The sequence below is a fragment of the Siphateles boraxobius genome, unplaced genomic scaffold (genome assembly GCF_051911475.1).
Source record: "Siphateles boraxobius isolate OS27281-9 unplaced genomic scaffold, OSU_SipBor_1 24, whole genome shotgun sequence".
Lineage (NCBI taxonomy): Eukaryota > Metazoa > Chordata > Actinopteri > Cypriniformes > Leuciscidae > Siphateles > Siphateles boraxobius.
This window is the reverse complement of record NW_027508855.1, coordinates 17,379,099-17,401,657: the sequence shown is the minus strand read 5'-3', so window position 1 is coordinate 17,401,657 and position 22,559 is coordinate 17,379,099. Positions and strand designations below refer to the sequence as shown.

At 35.4% G+C, this 22,559-nt stretch overlaps 2 protein-coding genes across 7 annotated transcripts; both read left to right on the top strand.

Moving 5' to 3' along the window:
• Nucleotides 1-1,624: 1,624 nt before the first annotated feature.
• On the top strand, nt 1,625-6,097 carry LOC143749203 (uncharacterized). Its single transcript, XM_077241717.1, has 2 exons — nt 1,625-2,101; nt 3,307-6,097. Exons 1-2 carry the CDS (start codon nt 2,074-2,076, stop codon nt 3,951-3,953), a joined length of 675 nt encoding a protein of 224 aa, XP_077097832.1. The 5' UTR covers nt 1,625-2,073; the 3' UTR covers nt 3,954-6,097.
• A 189-nt stretch (nt 6,098-6,286) lies between these two features.
• On the top strand, nt 6,287-21,802 carry susd1 (sushi domain containing 1). 6 transcript variants are annotated; one of them, XM_077241700.1, is made up of 20 exons: nt 6,287-6,552; nt 6,657-7,113; nt 8,300-8,443; nt 8,567-8,716; nt 10,813-10,965; nt 13,231-13,410; nt 13,632-13,811; nt 13,898-14,077; nt 15,119-15,298; nt 15,416-15,595; nt 17,012-17,191; nt 17,368-17,547; nt 18,664-18,828; nt 18,956-19,047; nt 19,115-19,325; nt 20,053-20,146; nt 21,039-21,294; nt 21,376-21,415; nt 21,522-21,615; nt 21,701-21,802. In XM_077241700.1, the coding sequence occupies exons 2-20, from the start codon at nt 6,999-7,001 to the stop codon at nt 21,744-21,746; spliced, it is 2,820 nt and encodes a 939-aa protein (XP_077097815.1). In that variant the 5' UTR covers nt 6,287-6,552; nt 6,657-6,998; the 3' UTR covers nt 21,747-21,802. The 6 variants fall into 6 exon arrangements, with proteins under 6 accessions (XP_077097815.1, XP_077097818.1, XP_077097819.1 ...); XM_077241703.1 differs by having other exon boundaries at nt 6,304-6,552; nt 19,139-19,325; XM_077241702.1 differs by having other exon boundaries at nt 6,316-6,552; nt 6,954-7,113.
• Nucleotides 21,803-22,559: the final 757 nt, after the last annotated feature.

The window sequence follows — 22,559 nt, the reverse complement described above, 5'->3', positions numbered from 1 at the left end:
TTATATATATATGACATAAATTAATAATAATAAAATGACATCATCAAACGACAGCTACATAAATGACTAATGATTTAAAATAATTACAAATCAACTAAGAAAATAAAACAAAACAGATGTATCATGGTTGCTCTCTTAAAATAACAAACACCGGTTGCTATTAAAAATCCTTTACTGTATTATTACTTTACCTAAGTACTGTATTTGTTTGTGTAAAGAAACGTGATAAATAGTACTATAAATAGATTTATAAAAGTGGGATACAATAACTTAAAATATCTTTCTTGAAGGGAATCAAATAAATTTGTTAAATATTGGCTTTTAAATGTGATTTTATTCTATATTTTTTGTTTGAATTCAGCCCAATTTGTTTGCATTTCTCTAAAAACATTGTATCAGTTTTAATCAGCGTCTGTATCAGTGGGGGAGGAGTTGAGTGGAGGGCCGTTTCTCATGAATATTTCACTCTCTTGCCTCTTTTCTTCTCTTTCACCTTCCTTATGCTTACACACACACACACACACACACGTGTGTAAGTGCTCCATGTGTATTATTCATTAGTTTGTTTTCAGCGTATATGAGGAGGGGGTTTCTCACAGAAGCTCTTTTCTGAACAAGATAAATATATTATAACTTTTTATATCTATGTAATAATAGCTTTTCTCCGATTTCACTTTTTGATGATTTGTAGCGATTCTTAATTTGTCAGTTAAGTAAGTTAAGTAACATTTTTTCAGACCGATTTAACCTGTTTAGCAGCTCATGCACCCATTTTTAGAAAATAATCTGATATTGCTGTTGTTTACTTTGAACTTGTTTACTTAGTAGGGTTTTAATAATAGTTAGCATTGAAACACAATTAAGCTATTGATGGTGATTAAGGAACTCGTTATTGTAAATGCAATCTTATTTTCATTGGAATTTGGTGTATAGATGGATTTTTATGCATGCAGCTGTACTTGTAAATGGCTGCGAAAATGATAATTTGTTGTTTATTTAGTGCTACACATTTAACATAATCGTAATTAGTTAGGAAATACCGAGTTATAATGATCAGTTTTTGATGGTAGTTCTGTCTCTTTTTATTGTGAATTTATTATGTTTAATTTTGTGGGATAGATACTTTAAAATATACATTTTTACATTACACAAATATTACATTGCTTTTTTTTGGTGCAAATTTAAAATCTAAAATATTTCCCACTAGCACACTAAATCAAAACATACAAATAACCACCATAACGCAATTTAATGTATTATATAACTATATATGTATATATATATATATAGTCTTTGACAAGATAAACTAATATGAATAGTGAATTCTTGACTATTCATATGGCCTAAAAGACATCATTAATTCATAAAGGCCTGATTCTGTCGTGTGTAATGTGCAGTCATGTGTAATCAGTGTGTTTGGAGCGGTGAGTAGAAAAGCTGCTGTGATCAAAGAAGAAAATAATGAAAGTGTAAGTTCAGTATTGTCTTATAAGCTTTGGTAAGACTTTACTTTCTTATATCTAAGAGAAGTGGGATATTTTCTGTAGTTCGTGCTGTATTGTTTGTGACTCTTGATATGCAGATGTGTCTGTTTTTGTGACGGCCGAGCCAGTTAGAATTTCTTCCTCTGAAAATACCTTGAAGTCTCCTGGGAACTTTGAGTTATTTTTGCTGCTTTTAAAGGCTTCATGTCTGTATTCATCCTGTGGAGAGCGCCGGGAAAAAAACTGCCCACCTCCCATTTTCAATCCCTCGTCTACTCCTGTTTCGTCTTTCTGTTCTCTCAATATCGTGATGTGTATTACTGCATTTGTGGTTGGATGTTTTGCTTTTCTTCTTTGTTTGCAACATCTGGAGCATTAACAGTGCTGTATCTGGTGATACTAAAAGTAAAGGCATGAATGTTGAGGTATTAGTGTGGTAGTGGAAGGGCAAAAGGTTAATTCCTTTGTGGTAATCCTGAATCCGTAGAGGGTTTATAGGAGATCTTATTTCCTTTTGTTTTCTTGACTGTCCAGATGTGAGCGGTCTCTTGGACCAGCGCTCTCTGAGGTGTGTTAGGAAGAGCTTGCCATGGTCACCAAAGACAACGCTAACTCTGGTGAGTAGAGAAAGATCTCAGGGCACTTAATGTTTATGTGATAGAAATATTTTCTCATTCAGATTTGTAAGATATAAGAAATGGCTTATACTCTACCTTTCAAAAGTTTGAGGTCAGTACAATTTTATTCAGCAAGGATGCATTAAATTGATCAAATGTGACAGTGAAGACATTTATATTGTTATAAAAGATGTCTGTTTAAAATTAATTGTTTTTTAATATATTCATCAAAATAAGATGCAGCACTACTGTTTTCAACATTGATAATGATAAGAAATGTTTTTTGAGCAGCAAATCAGCATATTAAAATGATTTCTGAACATTATAATGTGTGACACTGAAGACTGGAGTAATGATGCTGAAAATTCGTTCTTTGATCACAGGAATAAATTACATTTGAAAAAATATTCGAATTGAAATAAGTTATTTGAAATTGTAATAATATTTTACAATTTTCTGTTTTTTCTATGCAGCCTTGGTGAGCATAAGAGACTTCTTTCAAAAACATTACAAAATCTTACCGACCTCAAATTATTGAAAGATAAGACAGACAGACTTCTTGTAAATTCATGATAAATTCAAATTTTTATTCGTTTGCTAATTGTAATTTTCACTATTGCTGAGTTATTTGAGCTAACCACTAAGACTAAGTATATAACTCACATACTGTATTCTGTATAACTCATCCCAGATATGAATGTTACCTCAAATTATGTGGCTTGTTAAGGAGAAGTGCTTCAACATATGATTTATGGGTGAAAAACATCTTTTAGACCTTTTAAAGGAGGGAATAGCCATATAGATACCAGTATTATAGTTGTCAATATTAATAATATGATTAATGTTATGATAACACATTTTTTACATTGCGTTAACTCATCTAAATAAGTTAAGCAATTTTAAACTTTTTTTTATAAGTTATACAAGATTCAACTCATTTTACTTTAATGTAATTTAAGTTGAAACGACTTAAACATTTAAGTTGATTTTAAAAACTTTTGAAAAGTTTTTTTTAATTTTTTTTTTTACAGTAGATAAGAATATCATGGAGACTCTTTTGTTCTTTTTTGACTAAGTGACCACATAGGAACACATTAAAAATGATATCTTAGCACCCGCATATAACAGTGCCCTGATATCAGCGGTGACTTTTGCATGTGCTATTGTATCTATAGCCATATGCATCCTCTTTTTCACTGTCCTAGGCTCTGTTGGAAAGACAACCTGTGTGAAGAAGCAAAAGTGTATGATGAACAATTCTCAAAAGGATGGGATGCTTTTCAGGGACACGCAGAAGACCATATTTGAACCCGAACTCACCTTAGAGGTCACGGCTGATGATGGAAGGAAAACAAATTCGACAGAGGTCGCAGCGAACGGTGTTATAGAAACAAATGAACAGACATGTAATTTATGGAGCGTATCCACTCTCCAAAATCTGAAAGAGATGCAATATCTGCACCACGAGGCAGAGGACAGTCTAATCGACGCGTCACTGGACATTGATAAGTCGTCTCTCATGGGTTTCATCGACTCCAGTAACCTGGAGAGCTCGGAGGATGTTCACACCGTTCCGTGCATCCAGGTGGACGTGAAAACGGATGTGGTGCTGATTGATGAGGATGATGATGATATGTCCCTAAGGGAGAGGACAGTGACGGACATGTCCACTTCTGATGGGAACGCGGCTGAGCTCGTGTGTGGGCGTCTCCAGTCAATCTCCTCTGACTCCTCCCACTCTATGTGTGATGGGCGGAGTCAAGAGCAAGGCTCGACCATGGAGGCTCCTAATGAGGAGCGGGAGCTGCCCAAAAAACACACACGCTCCTGCTGCCTCTGTGTTATCATATGATAAAAAAAGGGCCTAAAAAGTCCAGTATTATACACTTTTTGAGCTATTTTTTTTATTTTTATGTAATTTTATAATGTTAAGGCCTGTTCATATCAAGGACGATAAAGATTACTATAACATCAACTTTATTAGACAATATCATTCTGTTTTTTAAAAGCACGCACTGCAGTTTTGTCGTCTGCCTTTTTAAATGCTTGAGCGCTTTAAAGAAGAATGGATTCTGATTGGCTGTCAACATTTTTTCAGATCGTTCATTAGCTGGAAAAAAATAATTCTGAAAGTGATTCCAACTATATCATTCCTCTGTTGCTATTGTTATAGTTGTGGTCTGGACTCTGCTATTATTTTACATTTAGATTTTTAATGAACGATTTTAAAAACCATATCTTTATTGTTATAGTTATTGTCCTTGGTGTGAACAGGCTTTAGTCAAGGTTTCTTGCACCCAAAACAGTAATAATTAAGTTTTTCATGACCATTTTACTCCCATAATGTGACATGTTTCCTAGTGAAAGAAGAAAAAAAGATAGTGAAGGACTCAAATTTTGAAGCATGAAAAGTGGAAGTCTTTTACTTCAGAAGAGAAAGAAAAATCCTGTTTTCCATGATATGCCTCCTGAAGGTGTAAATGTGTTTCTGCATGAGCACAATTGCTGTGAGGATTTAGTTTTAAAAGGTTTTGAAAGCTGGTGCTGCTAGAAAGAGCTAATTTAAACCTAACCAGTTATTTTTTAGGCTGTTTTTCCCGTATGTCTGGCACAATAGTGTTTGTGTGAATTATACATTTTGTATGTGTTTGTCTTTTATCGTAGTTGCACCGCAACCCTGGGCTTGTGAAATATTCAGTGCTGATGTGAGTTTGTAAGAGGTCAGAGAGCACCGCTGGAAATGTGCAGGTAACCATCAACTGCACAGAAAACAAATCAAACGCAGATATTTCTAGTTAGGAAAGCTCAATTTCGTTCAATCAGTGACCAAAATGTGTTAAAAGACTGATTAAAAACGCAATTTGAGTACGCTCTGCCTTCAGATGTGATATAGTGGGCATTCATGTAAATTATAAACATAATTATTGCTACGCCATTAAAAAATTTGGGGTTGGTAAGATTTTTTTTATTGTTTTTGAAGGAAGTCTCTTATGCTCACAAGGCTGCATTTATTTAATCAAAAATACAGTAAAACCGTAATATCGTGAAATATTATTACAATTTGAAATATCTTTCTATTTAAATACATTTTAAAACATAATTTATTCAACAGATGTCATTACTCCAGTGTCGCATGATCCTTCAGAAATCATTCAAATATGCGAATTTGCGGATAAAATTTCTTCTTATTATTAGCAATTTCTTCTTATTATTAGCAATGTTGAAGACAGTTGCACTGCTTAATATTTTTGTGGAAACTGTGACTTTTTCCGGATTCGATCATGAATAAAAAAATGACAGCATTTATATGAAGATTATGAACTACAAATCTTTTGTCAAATTGTAAATGACTTTACTGAAACTTCTCATTAATTTAATGCATCCTTGCTGAATAAAAGCATTAATTTATTTCAAAGATAAAAAAAACCAAACCTTTAAATGGTAGTATAGATATATAAATAATTCTACAATGTTAAAATGGCAGAGACATTTAAAGGTAGTTTTAATTTTGTTACCAGTATATAACAGAAAATTCTGCATTTGAAATATTGTGTCCCCTATTGCCAATGTGACAAATGAGCCCGACGTTATATCAGCTGCGATTTTAACATGTTTTCTTAAACAAATGTTTTTATTAGACTGACAACTTTTTACATACAACATTTCTATGCATATAGGCTAAAAACCTTCTCATTTCTAAGAGGATCTATTCGTAGCATAACATCCAGTTATTTTCCATGTTATGATGTAACAATGTTGCATACTACTTTTTAAACCTTTAGCACACAGCGTACTCACATGCTTGAAAAATATTCAGTGTGTACTGTGCAGTATGCACTAGTTTTATATTCAGAACATAGCCAAACATCTCAGACGGCAGAACTGGCACATTTTCTATACAGTGCTCATGAGCTCCATCTCTTCATATGGCTAAAATGGTGTCTGTTTTGTACATTTGAATAAAAGCAGTGCATATGTTCACAGCAGCGTACAGTACATTGCTCTTGTTTCTCTCCTGTCTCACATGTGCAGCAGTCAGGTGGAGGAAATGCTTTCTCATCTCAGTGGAGGTTTCCGGATGGGCTGAGCGAGGGTGTGTGTTTTGTTGGGAGGGGTTGCTGTGTGTGTGTGTGTGTGTGTGTGTGTGTGTGTGTGTGTGTGTGTGTGTGTGTGTGTGTGTTAGGAGGGTGATAGTGCAGAGAACTCTTATCTTTCATACCCAAACTGTGTTAACTCTCTATCCACTAGAGTTGGCGCTGTAGATGTGTCACGCGTTTGAATGTTCATTTATTGGTTTTGTACTCTCTTTTTTTTCATGATCATATGAAGTTCTTGTTGTTCTTATTAACAATAATTCCAATGTGACATTTTTGGGAAAGAACTTCAATTTCGTTTTAGGTTATTCTTTTGTGCATCAGAAATTTGTAGACCAGATCTACACCTCCAAAAAGGTAAGACGATGAATTTACTGTTATAAGAAGCCAACTTTAATCATACATGATAAAACATTTTTAAATAACTTGACACTGATAACACAAAGGAATTTTTTTAATAGATAGCCCATCAGCGGAAATTGAAGATGGGTGTATTCACAGCAGTTTGGCAGCTTTCATAAACAGCAGCCAAAAATAGTCATAATCAGTATGTGGCCAGTGATGGTGCAATTCCTGTAGCCATAAGCATGAGCAGGTTCCCTCTCAGAGAGCGACATTTAACTGAATGTGTCAGCGCTGATGATAATAGATGCTCATTACAAACCGCACAGACCGCTATGTCCTTCAGAAAGCTGAGAGGAGATGTGCTTGACCTCAACTAGCCGTTCTGCGCCACACTCATTCATCACTATCAGCAGAGTTCAGAATGGAGGAGGAGGGTCTTTAGGGGGAAATTAGGAGAAATGTGGAACAGAACAGAGGGATGTATTGAGTTCGCAAGAAGAGAGGAGAGAAAAACAGCGATGACAGTCAAAAGAGTGGCCTTATGCTTCCTAATGATTCAAAGCATCTTTAAAGGTCAGTGTCAAACAATTATAGGTGACTTTATACAAATCACAACTTTCAAATATTTTCAAATAGTCACAAGAGATTGAAATAAAATGATTTAATCTTTGAATTAATAAAATGATGCAACTATTGATTGTCAAAAATGTGTGTGTGTGTGTGTGTGTGTGTGTGTGTGTGTGTGTGTGTGTGTGTGTGTGTGTGTGTGTGTGTGGGTGTAGTACGTTTAGTATATTTACAGTAGATCCAATCCAATTGTAAGAGTGAAAATACTTTTTTTCATTACAAATTTTATTATCAGGATAACAATTAGTGTGAAATACGTTTATTCGGTTTAACTTTTAGTATAACCTGATGATCATCTCAATTAATTTCAATATTTTTCCAAGAAATGTTACAGAATTTAATATATTTATTGTTCATTTTTTTGGGTATAAAAAAGTCCCAGATTTATATTTTATATACACAGTAATGTTAATAAGTGGCCTTAAGTACTATGTACTAACATTGAAATTAATAATTTGATACATTGGACTTCTTATGTATACATGTTTTTTACATTGTATTACATATTACATTATCATTTTACAATAATGTAAAAGTTTTACATTACACTTTTATTTAGAAAATACCTGCATGAATTTACAGCTGTAATTAATTTATGTAATTACATTTGTAATTACACTGTTGACCCTTCCCTTAACCCACTCTTAAACACACACCTGACCCTAACCTTACCTGTATCTCATCTCGATGGCAGCAGTTTTACAATACAACATCATGAGCACATAATAAGTACATTGTACTTATTTTTCGATGTAAGTAGTACTTAATATTACCCACTTAATGTAAAGTGGGACCAAATACTTAAATATCATACATTACACTATTAAATATCTTAAAATAAATTTTTAAGATGCTATTAATATGTTTCATAATATTAAATGTGATTTTAATGATCTAAATCTAAAATTTTAGAAGTATATGCTTTAGTAAGTATCCTCATTTCAAAATGCAAATGTCAATCCAGGTCTTTCTGTGCGTGTGTGTGTGTGTGTGTGTGTGTGTGTGCGCGCGTCTCTCTCTCTCAAACACTCAAACACACACTCTCTCTCAAACACACACAAACACACACACACATATATATATATATATATATATATATATATATATACAGGTTTTTTATTCTTCTCCTCAGATATAAGAGCGAAGGCAAAAAAAGTGGATGTTTGTGCCTCTTGCCATCAAAACGCTACCTGTGATGATAAAACTGACGGATCTGGGGGGAAAGTGTGCAACTGCATGTATGGATTTGTCGGCAACGGAAGGACTCATTGCCAAGGTTTGATTATCCTGACTATGTTTTTGATTGATAGGCTATGCTATTTATATTTCATTTTTGTTATGTGGCTTCTGTAAATCTGTACATCACATGATAACTGTATTTAGTGCTCCGGTTTTACAGATAAAGATGAGTGTCAGCTGGGTAGAATCTGTGGCGATCACACGAAGTGTCACAACACATACGGCAGCTATTACTGCACCTGTCTTGCAGGCTACAGCCCGTCCAATCACATGAACACATTCATACCCAATGACGGAACGTACTGCCATGGTGAGTCTTCAGTAAATGAATGCATTTGTGGATCCATGTCGTTTGGGCCCCAGCATGTGTTCCCCATATCATTGTTGTTTTGCTGATTGTGTTTCTCAAACATGTGCAGAGATGTTACAGGATGGGTGTGAACATGGTGTGGCAAGTGATATATCCTGAATGGGATAATTTGCTAAACAAGTTCTGAGAAATTGATTGCATAACAGTGTCTCAAAAATGTCAAAAAGGAGTTGCTTCACGTGAAATGTGTCAAAATACATCAAAGGACACACTTATCCTGGCTAACAACAACAAAAATAACCAACTTTTTTTTTAAACGGAGAAATTAACTGCACAGCACAAAGAAACAGTAATTTTTTGAACTAATAACGGCCATATTACATGCGCCATCTTGATAAACACATTTCAAACATTTAATACAGCTTAAATGACTGTACATATCAGAAAACAAACCACATTAACATGTTAACTGTGACCACCCTTTCTGATAATAGACCTGAACTTAAATGGCTGTAATTCATAATGGCTTTGGAATACAGACCTATAGTCTCTTTTTAAAGAAGACAATCAGCAGAGTATTGCAGAAGTGAAAGCTTTAAAAAAAAATGAAAGTGTTTAGGTTCACTGTAAAGCAAACGTACTGAAATAAAAAAAAATGGTATGGGAGGTTAATAAAGGCCTTCTGAAGTGAAGCGATGTGTTCTTGTAAAAAAATATCCATATTTAAAACTTTATCACGAACACATCGCTTCACGTCAGAAGGCCTTTATTAACCTCCCAGAGCCATGTGGAGCACTTTTATGATGGATGGATGCACTTTGATGGACTTCAAAACAGAAACGCCCCTTCACTGCCATTATAAAGCTTGGAAGAGCCAGGACCTTTTTTTAATATATCTCTGATTGTATTCGTCCGAAAGGAAAATGTCATATACACCTAGGATGGATGAGTAAGTCGTGGGTAATTTTCATTTTTGGGTGAACTATCCCTTTAACAGGCTAAGAAAGTGATTCATCAAAAAAACAAACAAACAAAAAAACAATACTTTTTTATGTCTATGGGCATCTTATAGGTTTGCTTTAAAGATTTTACTTATATGGCAGCCCTTGTTATAGATTCCAATGTAATTGTTTTAGTCAAGTAAAAAAAAGTTTCTTTGATTGCATATTGCTGCTCTTTTTATTTTCATATTCTTATATGTATTCCTTTATTTCTTTTTTCATGTGGCTGTCAGAGTTGATTGGCTCAAAATAAGCGCACGACAATAGAGAAATTCAAAGAACAATCTTTAATCACACATACTCAGGAAATTACAGGGGAAAGGTAGGAGAAATAGCAAAACAACGTAAACGAGACCGAACCGAGAACTGAACGAATTGAAGGCTTAAATACATTAGGGGGTTGCACAGACTAGTCGTCTTTAATGAGGCTTTAATCTTGATGTTGGCTATAGCTGATCATGGCCTATAGAGGGCGCAACAGGATAATACATCTTTGAAGTCCACTTTTTCACTCCGTTTCCAACAGTTTGTTAAAATGACAAATGACAAATAAATGGATATTTCGGAGAGTGCTCCATAAGATATGTTTGATTATACCATCTGGTATATACCATCATTCACGTGCAATCTCTCTCTCACTAATGCATTCATATACATGTAATCTTTAGTGTGCTACTTCATCTGTGTCTGATTTAGAACGAGCAGAAATCTGTGAGAAATACAACTACCCAAAGACAAAAGAACTGATAAAAATTAGCTGTTTTGTAGGAGAGTCATGCTATGGCTGTGCACAAGGCAACCCGTTCAGGCTTATTTGTTCATGACATGATCAGCGACTAGTCGACTCGACTGTAATCACACAATTGTCGACTTAAAAAAACCCGTTCAACCCCTAAAATACACAGACTGAGTAATCAACAGAAAACAGGTGCGTAAATTAGGAACTATGGAAACTAATAATGAAAAATAGAACCAAAATAAAACTAAACTGAGAACTCCACTTTACAGTGGCACTAACATGGTGTCATAATAGATTCTGTTCTGGTGATTCTGGCACATTTCTCCTCTCACTATATGATGTTGTTTTGTCTATAGATCTGGACGAGTGCAGCAAGAAGGGGGTCTGTGGTGAAGGAGGTGTCTGCCAAAACACAGAGGGAGATTTCACCTGCTCCTGTCAGATCGGTTACACAGTCCAGGGTGGACCAGAACCCTTTAATCCAAACCGAGACGCAGCTTACTGCAAGGGTAAGAATAGGGCCAATGTCCTTTACATGAACAAATCACTCATTTGGTCCTCTAGAAATATCACCTGAAATCTCCTGAACTGTTTTATCATATTACAGCTACAACGAATGAATGAATGAATTAATCAATTAATGAATTAATAAATTAATGAATGAAAAGATATGGAAACACTTTAGTTTAGGGTCCAATTCTTACTATTAATGCTTATTAGCATGCACATTATTACTAGGGCCCTGTTTACAACTGGTATTAAAATGTGTTTTGGTCGATCGGATCACAAGTGCAACGCTAAATAGAGGTTTAAATGGGGTCTAAAATATTTCGAACTTGTCCACTTTCAACCACTTCCAGAAGTAGTCGAAAACACATTTGACCGGATTGCTTTCGTAGTGTAAACGTTCATGTGGTTGAATGCATTACTAATCTAAAGTGTGACCACAGTTATTAATAGTGGTACTTGCTAAGGAACTTTAATGATTCTTCAAAAATGTTGTGTGCTTTTAGTTTTCTAAATTATATAAGAGCTGTGATTTTCACCGGATCAAAAAATCTTATAGATTTACATTGGAGAAGAGACCTGAGCCATATCTAGAGACCAGAATATCAGCTTTTTACTTGGCAACCACCTAGTAATGCCCTAGTAACCATTCAGATAACCTGAGCAAGGACTTAGCAGCACACCATAATAACAATAGATATCCATAATAAAGGCTAGATGTCTCGTCCGCGCTGCTGGCCAATGGAGGTCGACGTCCACACCTGGCGGCCATCTTGTCACAGGCAGCTCGCTCACCAGTAATTCTCATCCAGAATTATAGCCACGTTAATAACGTTTGTAAGAAACCAAACGAGATAAGAGTATTTGTGTTCGTGCTGATCACTCATCTTACATCAGGTACCACAGAGCCCACCAGAAAACTTGCCTGTAACAAGATGGCCGACGGTGATGACGATAGAGACTCCGCCGTAAGACATCTAGCCTTTTTTCTGGATATCTATGATAGTAACTATATAGCACTATACTTTAAAATCACCTCGAACCCTAAAAACCACCTATATGGCCTAGCAATTGCTAGGTATCTCCAAACCAGTGTGTTTATGATTATGAAAATAAATTTAAATGATTTGATTACAAATAACAGTTTGCAATATCAAGCAACATAATGATTTATGTTTTTGTAAAGCTAAAATAATAATGATAATAAACCAAAAACCTCTTGATGGAAATAAATGTTGTGATGTTATTTCCATCAAGAGGTGCATCAATTTTTGCTCAAGATCTTGTATTGATGATGCAAGAGTCCAGCACTCTGTAAAGTCTCCTCCAGCACATCCCAGAGACTTTCAATGTAATTAAGCTCTGGACTCAGAGGAGCCAAATCATGTGTGAAAATGATTCTTCATGTTCACTCCCAACCATTCTTTCACAATTTGAGCCTGGTGAATCTCTACATTGCCATCCTAGAATATGGCCATGACGTGTCTTCATACATGGTTGTTTTAGTAATGAAAAGCTGCACACTCATAGCCTGGCTCCGCCTTCCTACGTACTTCCACTCAATTTTCATTTTCCTTTTCCTTCAGTACTACGTCTGGGATTGTGCTGTAGTCTTTGGTTTTCTCTGGTCAATTTTTTACCGGGCCAATCAGCGAACAGAGGGAGTGGCTGAGAACGATGACGTTGATGTGGTGCGTTATTTTGAGTTGTAGTTCAGTAATGACAGCGGAGAAAGATGCGAGCGAAGCTATTCGGTCCGTTGTGGCAACGCTGCCGAATATCAAGAAATTAAAGCCGGAACAATCTTTGCTTAGTTTTCTTGGAACCCCACGGGGTTCGACATGACGGATGTCACGACCAAACGTTAGCGATTGGTTACGCCAGATGCAGAGTGACTCAATTTTATTGGCAGATCCAATAGTTTTAGACTTCAATAGAGTACCCGCCTACAAGGAAGTTAACGCTTGTCAGAGTTAACGCTTGTCAAGACTCTATGTACAAATGAAATGTACGAGAGTCTGGTGGGACCAGGCTAACACACTCCATCAATTAGGGTTAGAAGAACTTTTGCCAAACATATAACATGCTAGAAACATAATAATCACTGCCATAATGATCAAATCATAGACTCTTAAGAATTTGCCCATCTAAACCCAAACAGCAAGTTTTTTGGGGAGGGGGCCAGGCAAGCCTATATAATGTTAATAATGTAAATATTAAATTATGTTGAAGTAATGGACCTGTTTTTGTGTGTATGGTTTGTATAGAGATAGATTGCGGGTCTCCTCCTCCAGTCCTCCACGCCGAGCAGCTCTCCCCCACTATCACACACTACAGCAGTGAACTCCAGTACGGCTGCCGGGAGGGATTTCAGTGGAAGAGAGGACAGAATTCATCCGTCTGTGGTCTGGATGGAAAGTGGCACGGACCAAGTTTGGTGTGTGAAGGTAATTGAGCAAAAAGTGACTGTCTGCACGATTGTCACATTAGGTGTGTGACAAAGCATTTGCAACCCATTTTGCTTCCATAATCTGATGCATTTCAGAGTGAAATTGGATATTCAACACACAAACACAAAAAAGTGTAGTGGTCACACACACAGGCTTATACAATATCATTGCATCTGTATACTGTCACCTGACATAAAATATAATCAATTCCTTTGTAGAAGTGGACTGTGGAGAACCTCATGTTATGCCTCAGTCAAAAATGGTTTGGAATAACATCTCTCGAATGGGATCATTGGTGCTGTATGTGTGTGACCCACAGTTTTATAACAGTGGACGTGAGAATGTTTCAGTATGTACTGCTCATGGGACATGGAGCCGTCCTGACTTCCAGTGTGAAGGTATCTGCTTCTGTTTATTATGTCGACAGAAATATGACAGCGTATCTCAAGCAAAGAACCTGTTGAGATTGTTTATGTGTGTTTAGAGATACAATGCGGTTCTCCTCCGGTCCTGCCTCAATCAGTGTTATTCTGGAACGGTGTCAGTAAGATTGGTTCTGTGGCTGTGTATAACTGTGTTACTGGATATCACAGTTTGGATACTGGAAATGTGTCCGTGTGTAAAACCGACGGTCAGTGGAGTAACCCAGTCTATTCTTGTGAAGGTACAGAGATTTATTTTTTATTTTTAAAGAAAGTTTTAAAGGCATAGTTCACCAAAAAAATTCAAATTGTCACAATTTATTGACATTTATTTTATTCGTGTCAACACGAGATCTTCCCTAGAACTCAAAATAATTAATTTCCAGAATATCCTGGCTGCTCTTGTCCATACATTGAAAGAGACGCACTGCAAAAATTATGTTCTTCCTTAGTATTTTTGTCTTGAATTCCAGTACAAATATCTAAACATTCTTAAATCAAGATACATTTACTTGAGAAGCAAAATGACATCAGATATTTAGTCTTTTTTTCAGAAAAATTTATCAAATGAAGTGAGTTTGTGCATAAAAAAGAAAAAAAATATTTGCCAGTGGGGTCAGAAAAAGAAACTTAATTTAATTAGATGTAAATTAGATATTTTGTCTTTGTTTTAAGCATAAACTCACATATTTTTGACATGTCATAAAACAAGACTTAATATCTTTAGTCATTTTGCTTCTCAGGTGTGTATCTTGATTTAAGAACGTTTAGATATTTCTGCTGGAAAACAAGACAAAAATACTGAGGAAGAACATAATTTTTTTGCAGTACAATCAAATGGAAATTATAATGACAAAAAAGCACTAAACAAGTATCTCAGAAGTATTCCTTAACACTCTATTCGCTATTATTCAAGTCTTCTGAGGACATATGAAGTGCTTTCTGTGTGATTCTGCATATTCAAACTTAATATATTACATTTTTCTTATACACTCTTAAAAATAAAGGTTCCAAAAGGTTTTTTTTTTTCAGCAATGCCATAGAAGAACCGTCAATAAATAAACAGTTCATACTTTTTTTCTAAGTATGAAAAGACACGTTTTTTTCATCATTTTACAAATTTGTGCAATGGAAAGATTCTATGGATGTTAAAAGTACCTTATATAACCATCAATGCCAATAAAGAGCCTTTATTTTTAAGAATGTATAAGCAATGTTATTCCTCAGCTCTTCATACTGCAGTGATTCGGTCATAAATTGACATGTCATTTCCTTCTCAACAGAGATTGTGTGTGGGGAGCCTCCTATATTGCCCCTCACTGTACAGATATGGAATGGCAGAGTCACATTTAACAGCACTGTTACATATCACTGCAAACACGGTTACTATCCTAAACAAGGACATAATATATCGGTGTGCGCTGAGAACGGTTATTGGACAAAACCTACTCTGTTGTGTGAAGGTAATAGTTTGCATGCTTTTTTTTACTCAAAGTTAAGATTGTTTTAAAAAATGAATGAACTGACTTTTTCTTTAATGTGTAAACTGAAGATATTTTCAAGGTTTTGTTGTCTCTCAGAGGTGAACTGTGGCATACCGCCTTCTCCCCCCCTCTCTGTTATGATATGGCGAGGAGACACTAAAGTTGGATCTAGTGTGGCTTATAAGTGCATTGAAGGATTTCATAATGTTAGGGAAGGAGATACGTCAGTTTGCGATTCAGAGGGAATCTGGAGTGAACCTGATTTTCTGTGCCAAGGTATATTTGTGCACTTTTATGTCTTGTTGACATGTTTTCTCCCTTTATTTTGTGAACGGGTCATTCTCAAGAAACGGTGCAATTTAGGTCTCTGTCAAGTCAAATCAAGTCAGATTGTTCCAAAGCAGCTTCACAATAATAAAAAAGAGAATAATATTATTACTGTTCTTCAATTATGAAATAAAAACAATTTCAGCTGTAAACCAGCTCTAAAAGACAATAGTGTCCTTCAACTCAGTTTAGTCCAATGTTGATTCAAATTAGTTCAATAACAGTGTGAATGTTAAAAAGTTAATTAGTTATGAAGCAAAATCTGTTCAACTATAAAGCAGCTCTACAGAAGACAATAGTGTCATTATTCAGCTCAAGTCAGTGTTGATTCAGTTTAGTTCAATAATAGTGCAAAGTTTTTCAAATTATGAAAACGAGCTTAAATCAGCTATAAGCAGCTCTACTGAACGCAATAGTGTTGATTCAATTCAGTTCAATAACCATGTTGATGTTTCAGAGTTCATGAAACAAATCTGATTGAGCTATAAAGCAGCTGTAAGCAAGACAATTTTCATTGTTGATATTATTAACTATGATATGATAGTGATATAGTTACTGAATTAAGTCAATAATTATGTAATAGATTTAACTATTAAGTGAATTACAATTTGTTGAATAATAACTCTTGAATTGCGTCTTGGGGGCGTGAGAATGAAGGGAAGGGTGTGTTTGTTTGGGTTGATTTCAACAGAACTCTGTTACTGCACCTTTAAAGCTCCAGTAGGTAACTTTTGTAAACAAATATTTGTTAAAACTGTGATTATGTCCTGACAGTAGAATATGAGACAGATAATCTGTGAAAAAATTAAGCTCCTCTGGCTCCTCCCAGTGGTCCTACTGCCATTTGCAGAAATACACCGCTCCCGTTCAGAAACAACCAATCAGAGTCAGGAGGAATGCCTTAGCAGTGTCAATCACGCTCGTGTACGCGCTGATCCCCCCTCTCTTGCACAGCGCGAGCGCGTACCTTCGTTCGTGACTCTCCTGTTCGACGAACGAAATGACTCAAAAAAAGATTCGTTCATTTTGAACGAGTGTTTTTCGGAGTCATTTTGTTTATTCAACGAACAAAATGACTCGAAAAAAGATTCGTTCATTTGGATGAACGAGTTCGAAAAGGAGAGTCACGAACGACGGTTCAGCTGAGGAGCTGAGGAGCGCAGCAGAGAGCAAGGGGGTTGGACCTGTAAGTTGTGCTTGTTCAAATTTTCAGGCAAAGTCAACATTTTCTCAAAACTCCCTACCGCAGCTTTAAGGTTGACCATTTCATGAGAATGACGTGTGTGATATTTCAGTGCTGTCCTCTTTAATAAGCTGATAATATGTATGCACATGTACAGTGTGTCTGTATGTGTGTTTGTTTAGAAGTAGACTGTGGCGTCCCCGTCTCACTACCTCACTCAGTTGTGTTGTGGAATAGCAGCTCCAGTCTGGGCTCTGTGGCCCTCTATGTGTGTGAAGCTGGATATCGCACTGTGGGTGAAGGAGATGTGTCACTGTGTAACTCAAATGCAAAGTGGAGCAAAGTTAACATGAGATGTGAAGGTACTGACAACATTCAGTCATCATTTACTCACCTTCACATCATTTAAAACAAAAGGAAAAACATTAATGCTGCTTTACACTTTAGGTCATCATAGTTTCAATGGGAAATGATGAAATGTGCAGCATTTTTGCAGTGGTCTTTATTTCTAACACTCTACACTGGTCTCAATAAACAGAGATAAACTGTGGACCTCCCCCAGAATTCCCACTAACAGATATAAAGTGGAACAAAGCATCTGTACTGGGCAGTGTGGTTCAGTACAAGTGTAAATATGGACTCAAACTGGAGAGTGACAAAAACACGTCAACATGTACATCAGATGGAACATGGGAAAAAGTGTCTGTAACGTGTATAGGTAAACAATTGAATTCCTATAATGACATACTCTATGCTTTAAGGTTTGGGGTCAATGTTATTTTTAATGATTTAACTCTTAACATTAAATTAATCAAAAGTGAGAGTAAAGACATTTAATGTCACACAAAAAAAAACACTTTCCACAAAATGCAGCCCAAATGTTTTTAACATTTGATAATAATAAGAAATGTTTCTTAAGGAACAAATCAGCATATAATGATTTCTGAAGGATAATGTGACACTGAAGACTGGTGTAATGATGCAGAAAATTCTGCTTTCATTAAACATTAAATTTAATATTCAACAATAATATTGATCTGCCTGCATTGACACTATTATACAAGAAATGAACTGAGCTGGACGATGACATCATGGTTTACTCTAGAGCGGCTATATATGTATAAATGAACTGAATGAATAACTTTTTTAAAACAAAAATGAAACCTCACTGAACTTAGGCTGGACTGTGACACTATTTTCTTGTTTTGCATAATCTTTGCATAATCTCTGTAAAGCTGCTTTGAAACAATCTGTATTGTAAAAAGCGCTATATAAATAAATGTGACTTGACTTTTTATCATAGGAATAATTATATTTAAAAATTATTCGAGTAAAAAAATGTTTTTTTTCATCAAATACATGAAGTCATGGTGAGCATAAGATACTTATTTTAAAAAATAAAATCTCACTGACCCCAAACTTTTGAACATTAGTGTAAAAATCATGAATATCATACATACTGACCAGGAGTTCACAGGATTTTATTTGTCACATGAGAAGCAATTACAAGGTCAATATATTAGTAACTTGTCCAAAAAGTGAAACAAAACACAACATCACACTGGGCTTTATTCAAGTAAGAGCTAACCTATAATACATTTTAAATAGAGAATGTAATGTAAATATACTTTTTCTTGACTCTATTGTGATACCAACTTTTAAATGAAGTTTTTTTTTTCCTGTGTAATAATAGTGGAAATGTTCAATATATATTTTTGTAGTTAAGCCAACTGTCAGAAATAACCCTACAAATGTCCTATATTCGGATCACCATATTTCAGAACAATTTCTGGAATGATATTCATAACTATTTCTGTGTGTTTTCTCTCTATAGCACATTGTGGCCCTGCACCAGAGGTGCCGCACGCAGAGGTAGCATGGGACAACAACACTGCAGTGATCCACCGCTGTGTTAAAGGACACTACAGACACACAGGAAGTGACATTTCAATATGTGACATCACAGGAAAGTGGCAGATAGCCACCCTGCATTGCAAAGGTAAACACACACTGTCATTGTTCAGCAAAAGAGTTTGAAATCAATTAAAACATAGTGTGACATAGTCAAAAGAGTGGCTGTTGACATCAAATCTGGTCTAATTTGCTTCTGATTCTGTGTGTTCCAGAGCTAAAACTGATAATTAAGGATCTGGTGGTGATTAAGGAAAGATGTCTGCACTGGAATGCAGAGAACGAGGGATATATGGAGAAATACACAGTGAGTATTCATCAGTTCATTTTAGCTATATCTTTGCTCTGTTGTTGTCTCTCAATGATGAAATTAGGTTGAATGTAACATCTCAACACAGGTGACGTTTATTGGATTGCGAGACTTTGATCGGCTGTTCAATGACAGGAGAAAAAAGGTGTTCAGCTCCATGGCCCCGTTGCCTGTTCTCTGTTTAAATCTCTTGCCTGCTACAAACTACACCATAACCATTACAGCTGAGTCCACACGAGCCACGTCTACAGTGACAGCAAACACCAGCATACCAGGTACAAAACAAAACAAAAGCTGCTTTCGTGCGAACATGCATAGTCCACAAACAACATTTAGTTTTGTAAGTAATACGTTTTTAAATGACGTGCACTCTAAAGAAGACTACACTGGCTCAACTTTAAAGATTAAGGTAACAATTTGTGTTTTATAGACAGACTAACCCAATTTGTTTAGTACAAACTCTAAAAGCTTAATTAAGTTGAACCAACTCATTTTAATTCCAATGTTTTGGGGTGAACTGTTGAATTGTTGAGGATAAGATCAGGAACATGCATTAGTTCGCCCAGAAATGAAACCTGTATGAATTTATTTCTTCTGTTGAACACAAAAGAAGATATTTTGAAGAATGTTGGTAACCAGACGGTTGACGGTAGCCATTGACATTGAAAAAAAAAAAAGGAAGTCAATGGCTACAGTCAACTGTTTGATTACCAACCTTCCTCAAAATATCTTCTTTTGTGTTCAACAGAAGAAAGAAACTCATACAGGTTTGGAAAAACTTGAGGGCGAGTACAGAAATTTCATTTTCATTTTTGGGTATATCCCTTTAAGAAAGTACAATTTTGATTTCATGTTGACTTTCAGACACAAACACTTGCATTAAAACAGTTGGATCTATGAGTGCCATTGTGTGGTGCTTACTGACATCCAAAACAATACAATTAATTCTCATTGTCTTTGTATTTTGATTTGGACACTGTACTACTTGTGTTCTGTTACTAGTCCCCCCCACACCAGTAATCACATACAGTGAAGTAGAGGCTTCATCGCCCACTCTCAGACTACGGAGATCGACCAACACACTTGACTCAATATGGTAAGGACGCTTAACATTTCCTAAGAGTTAATTCGGTAACACTTTACAATAAGGTTTCATTAGTTAACTACTTTAGTTAACATGAACTAAGATTGAACAATACTTGTAGATCTTTTATTAATAATGTTAATTTTAGCATAATACATTATTAAAATCAAAAGTTGTATTTGTTAACATTAGTTAATGCACTGTGAACTAACATGAACAAACAATGAACAGCTGGATTTTTATTAACTAATATTAATGATAATATTAAAAGATTAATAAATACAGTAACAAATATATTGTTCATGGTTAGTTTATGTTAGTTAATTACATTATCTACTGGTAACGAATGAGACCTTATTGTAAAGTGTTGCTGTTAATGCCAAATAATGCCTAAAAAAAGGTTAATGCCATTTGGGCATATGTAGTGGATTCAAACATCTGAGACTTGAAAATGCTACTAAATTGCATTATTTTCTCATTTAAAACAAAACTTTATTAAAAATGATATTATCAGCATAAGAATTTTTGAAAATGTGAACTAAAAAAATTAATGTTTTTGGTGTGTCATAAAAATACAACTGTTCAATGTTAGTACATGCTACTGAAGTTTAGGTCCATCAAATAATATTAACAGATACACATTTTGATTTTAATAATGTATTAGTACATTTTCAAATTAACATTAAATAAGATTAATAAATTCTTTAGAAGTATTTTTTTTTGTTAGTTAATGTTAACTAATAAAGTTAACTAATGTTAACAAATATAGTGTTACCAAAAATGCATATGAAATGCTAAAACTGCTTATTTACAGGTTTAGAAAAAAAAACTTGCAATTTGATCCCACTGCATATACTATATAATTCAATATTCAGTTGCTGTGAATGTCTTTTTGTGTCTTCAGTATGTACCAGGTGTTGGTGTTCCCAGTCGAGGGCGTGATGCTGTTTGACTGCAGCTCGCCTGTAAGTCCGCGGTTCTTCTCGCAGCAGAGATGTGACCAAGGGTACGTCACGGCCCAGATCCAGCTCAGCGGTCTGAGTCCAGAACTGAACTTCACTGTTGGGGATCAGCAGCTCTATGGAGACTTCTTCAACGCACCTCTGGAAAACGGAAAAGATTATTATATTATACTCCGCACTGTATGTCAGTGGGGAAAGGTGGGAAGACATCTTAAGACAACCTGCATTAAAGATGCTTTGAATTTTCTCTAACTTCTCTCTTTGTGTTTTCTTTATTAGTCTAGAACACAGTCTTGTGTAATCTGGGCTAAGGCCAGAGGTAAGAATCATAAATCTCTCTAACACTGCTTTGTGCTACCTGAAAAATCTATGTAAAAAAATAACCCGGCGTGGTTCAGTGTAAACCGTTTCTTTTCTCACATTAGGAACATCCTACATCATGAAGATGTCTGCTCTTGTAACTGTTGGATCCATAAGTGCTGTTGGCTCAGTCATTGTCATAGGATACTGGTACAGCTGGTGAGATCGCATTGACAGGATCAAATTTTGTGCCTTGTATTTCCTTTAAGCACAGTCAAATTATTTTCTTTCTTTTTTTTCCCAGGTACTGTAAAAAGTCCAGTGCCAGATTTTTTTCTCCAGTTTTATAAACAATCTTCAAACACTGATTCCTTTGTTCTGAAATAAAGCTGAACTGTTTGCGATACTGATGAATTATATTGTGTCATCTCTTCATGCGATCATAAACACCCCGCCATAGTATTCACTTTGCAGTTATAGTAGATGAAGTTACTGAATCTACAGGATATTTTATTATGATGAAAACCAACTGAAACACGTAAGGAAAAATAGAGAAAAATAATAAAAAGGTCCAAGCATCAATGTTTCCCAATATCTATATTTAACTTAAATATTTACCAGAGTGCACATAGACAGCATTGATTTTCACAGTGTTGAAAAGGATGGATCACGAAGATAAAAAAAAAAAATCTTTTAAAAACGTAAATATATGTCCTTTAGATGGCAGTGCACTACCACTGTTCCACCCAAACACACATGTATAAATGTGTGTGTGTGTGTGTGTAATAGCATATATTTTAGAATTTATAGAATTTCCCTTATAATGAGAGAAGGCCCGGTGGGCGTGGTTTGTAGCTCCTCATCCTGTCAATCACCGAGACCGAGTGAAGGCGCGCTGCGACAGAAATATCTCACCTCAGACTTTAGATTTATTAGTCACGATCAGTTTTAAATGCACAGGGGACCGTTTAACTCTATAATCCTGTATAAATTTATGTTATACATCTTTTCGTCATCGTTCGTCATTTCAAAAGAACTGACATTTAACAATATATTGTAGTATCGTTTGACAGGCCACATCAAAATCTGTTTTCGTTGCAGTTTTCATTTCACATAATTCCGTGCAACTGAGGAAAAAATTTGCACTTTTCTTTGACACTTGA

Excerpts from the sequence above, each read along its gene's own strand:
- susd1 (XM_077241700.1), top strand. The coding sequence starts at position 6,999 with ATGTGGAACAGAACAGAGGGATGTATTGAGTTCGCAAGAAGAGAGGAG. Across the intron at positions 10,966-13,230 it reads AGACGCAGCTTACTGCAAGG|AGATAGATTGCGGGTCTCCT; the intron begins GTAAGAATAGGG and ends TGGTTTGTATAG. Across the intron at positions 18,829-18,955 it reads AGCCACCCTGCATTGCAAAG|AGCTAAAACTGATAATTAAG; the intron begins GTAAACACACAC and ends TGTGTGTTCCAG.
- LOC143749203 (XM_077241717.1), top strand. The coding sequence starts at position 2,074 with ATGGTCACCAAAGACAACGCTAACTCTG. Across the intron at positions 2,102-3,306 it reads CAAAGACAACGCTAACTCTG|GCTCTGTTGGAAAGACAACC; the intron begins GTGAGTAGAGAA and ends TCACTGTCCTAG.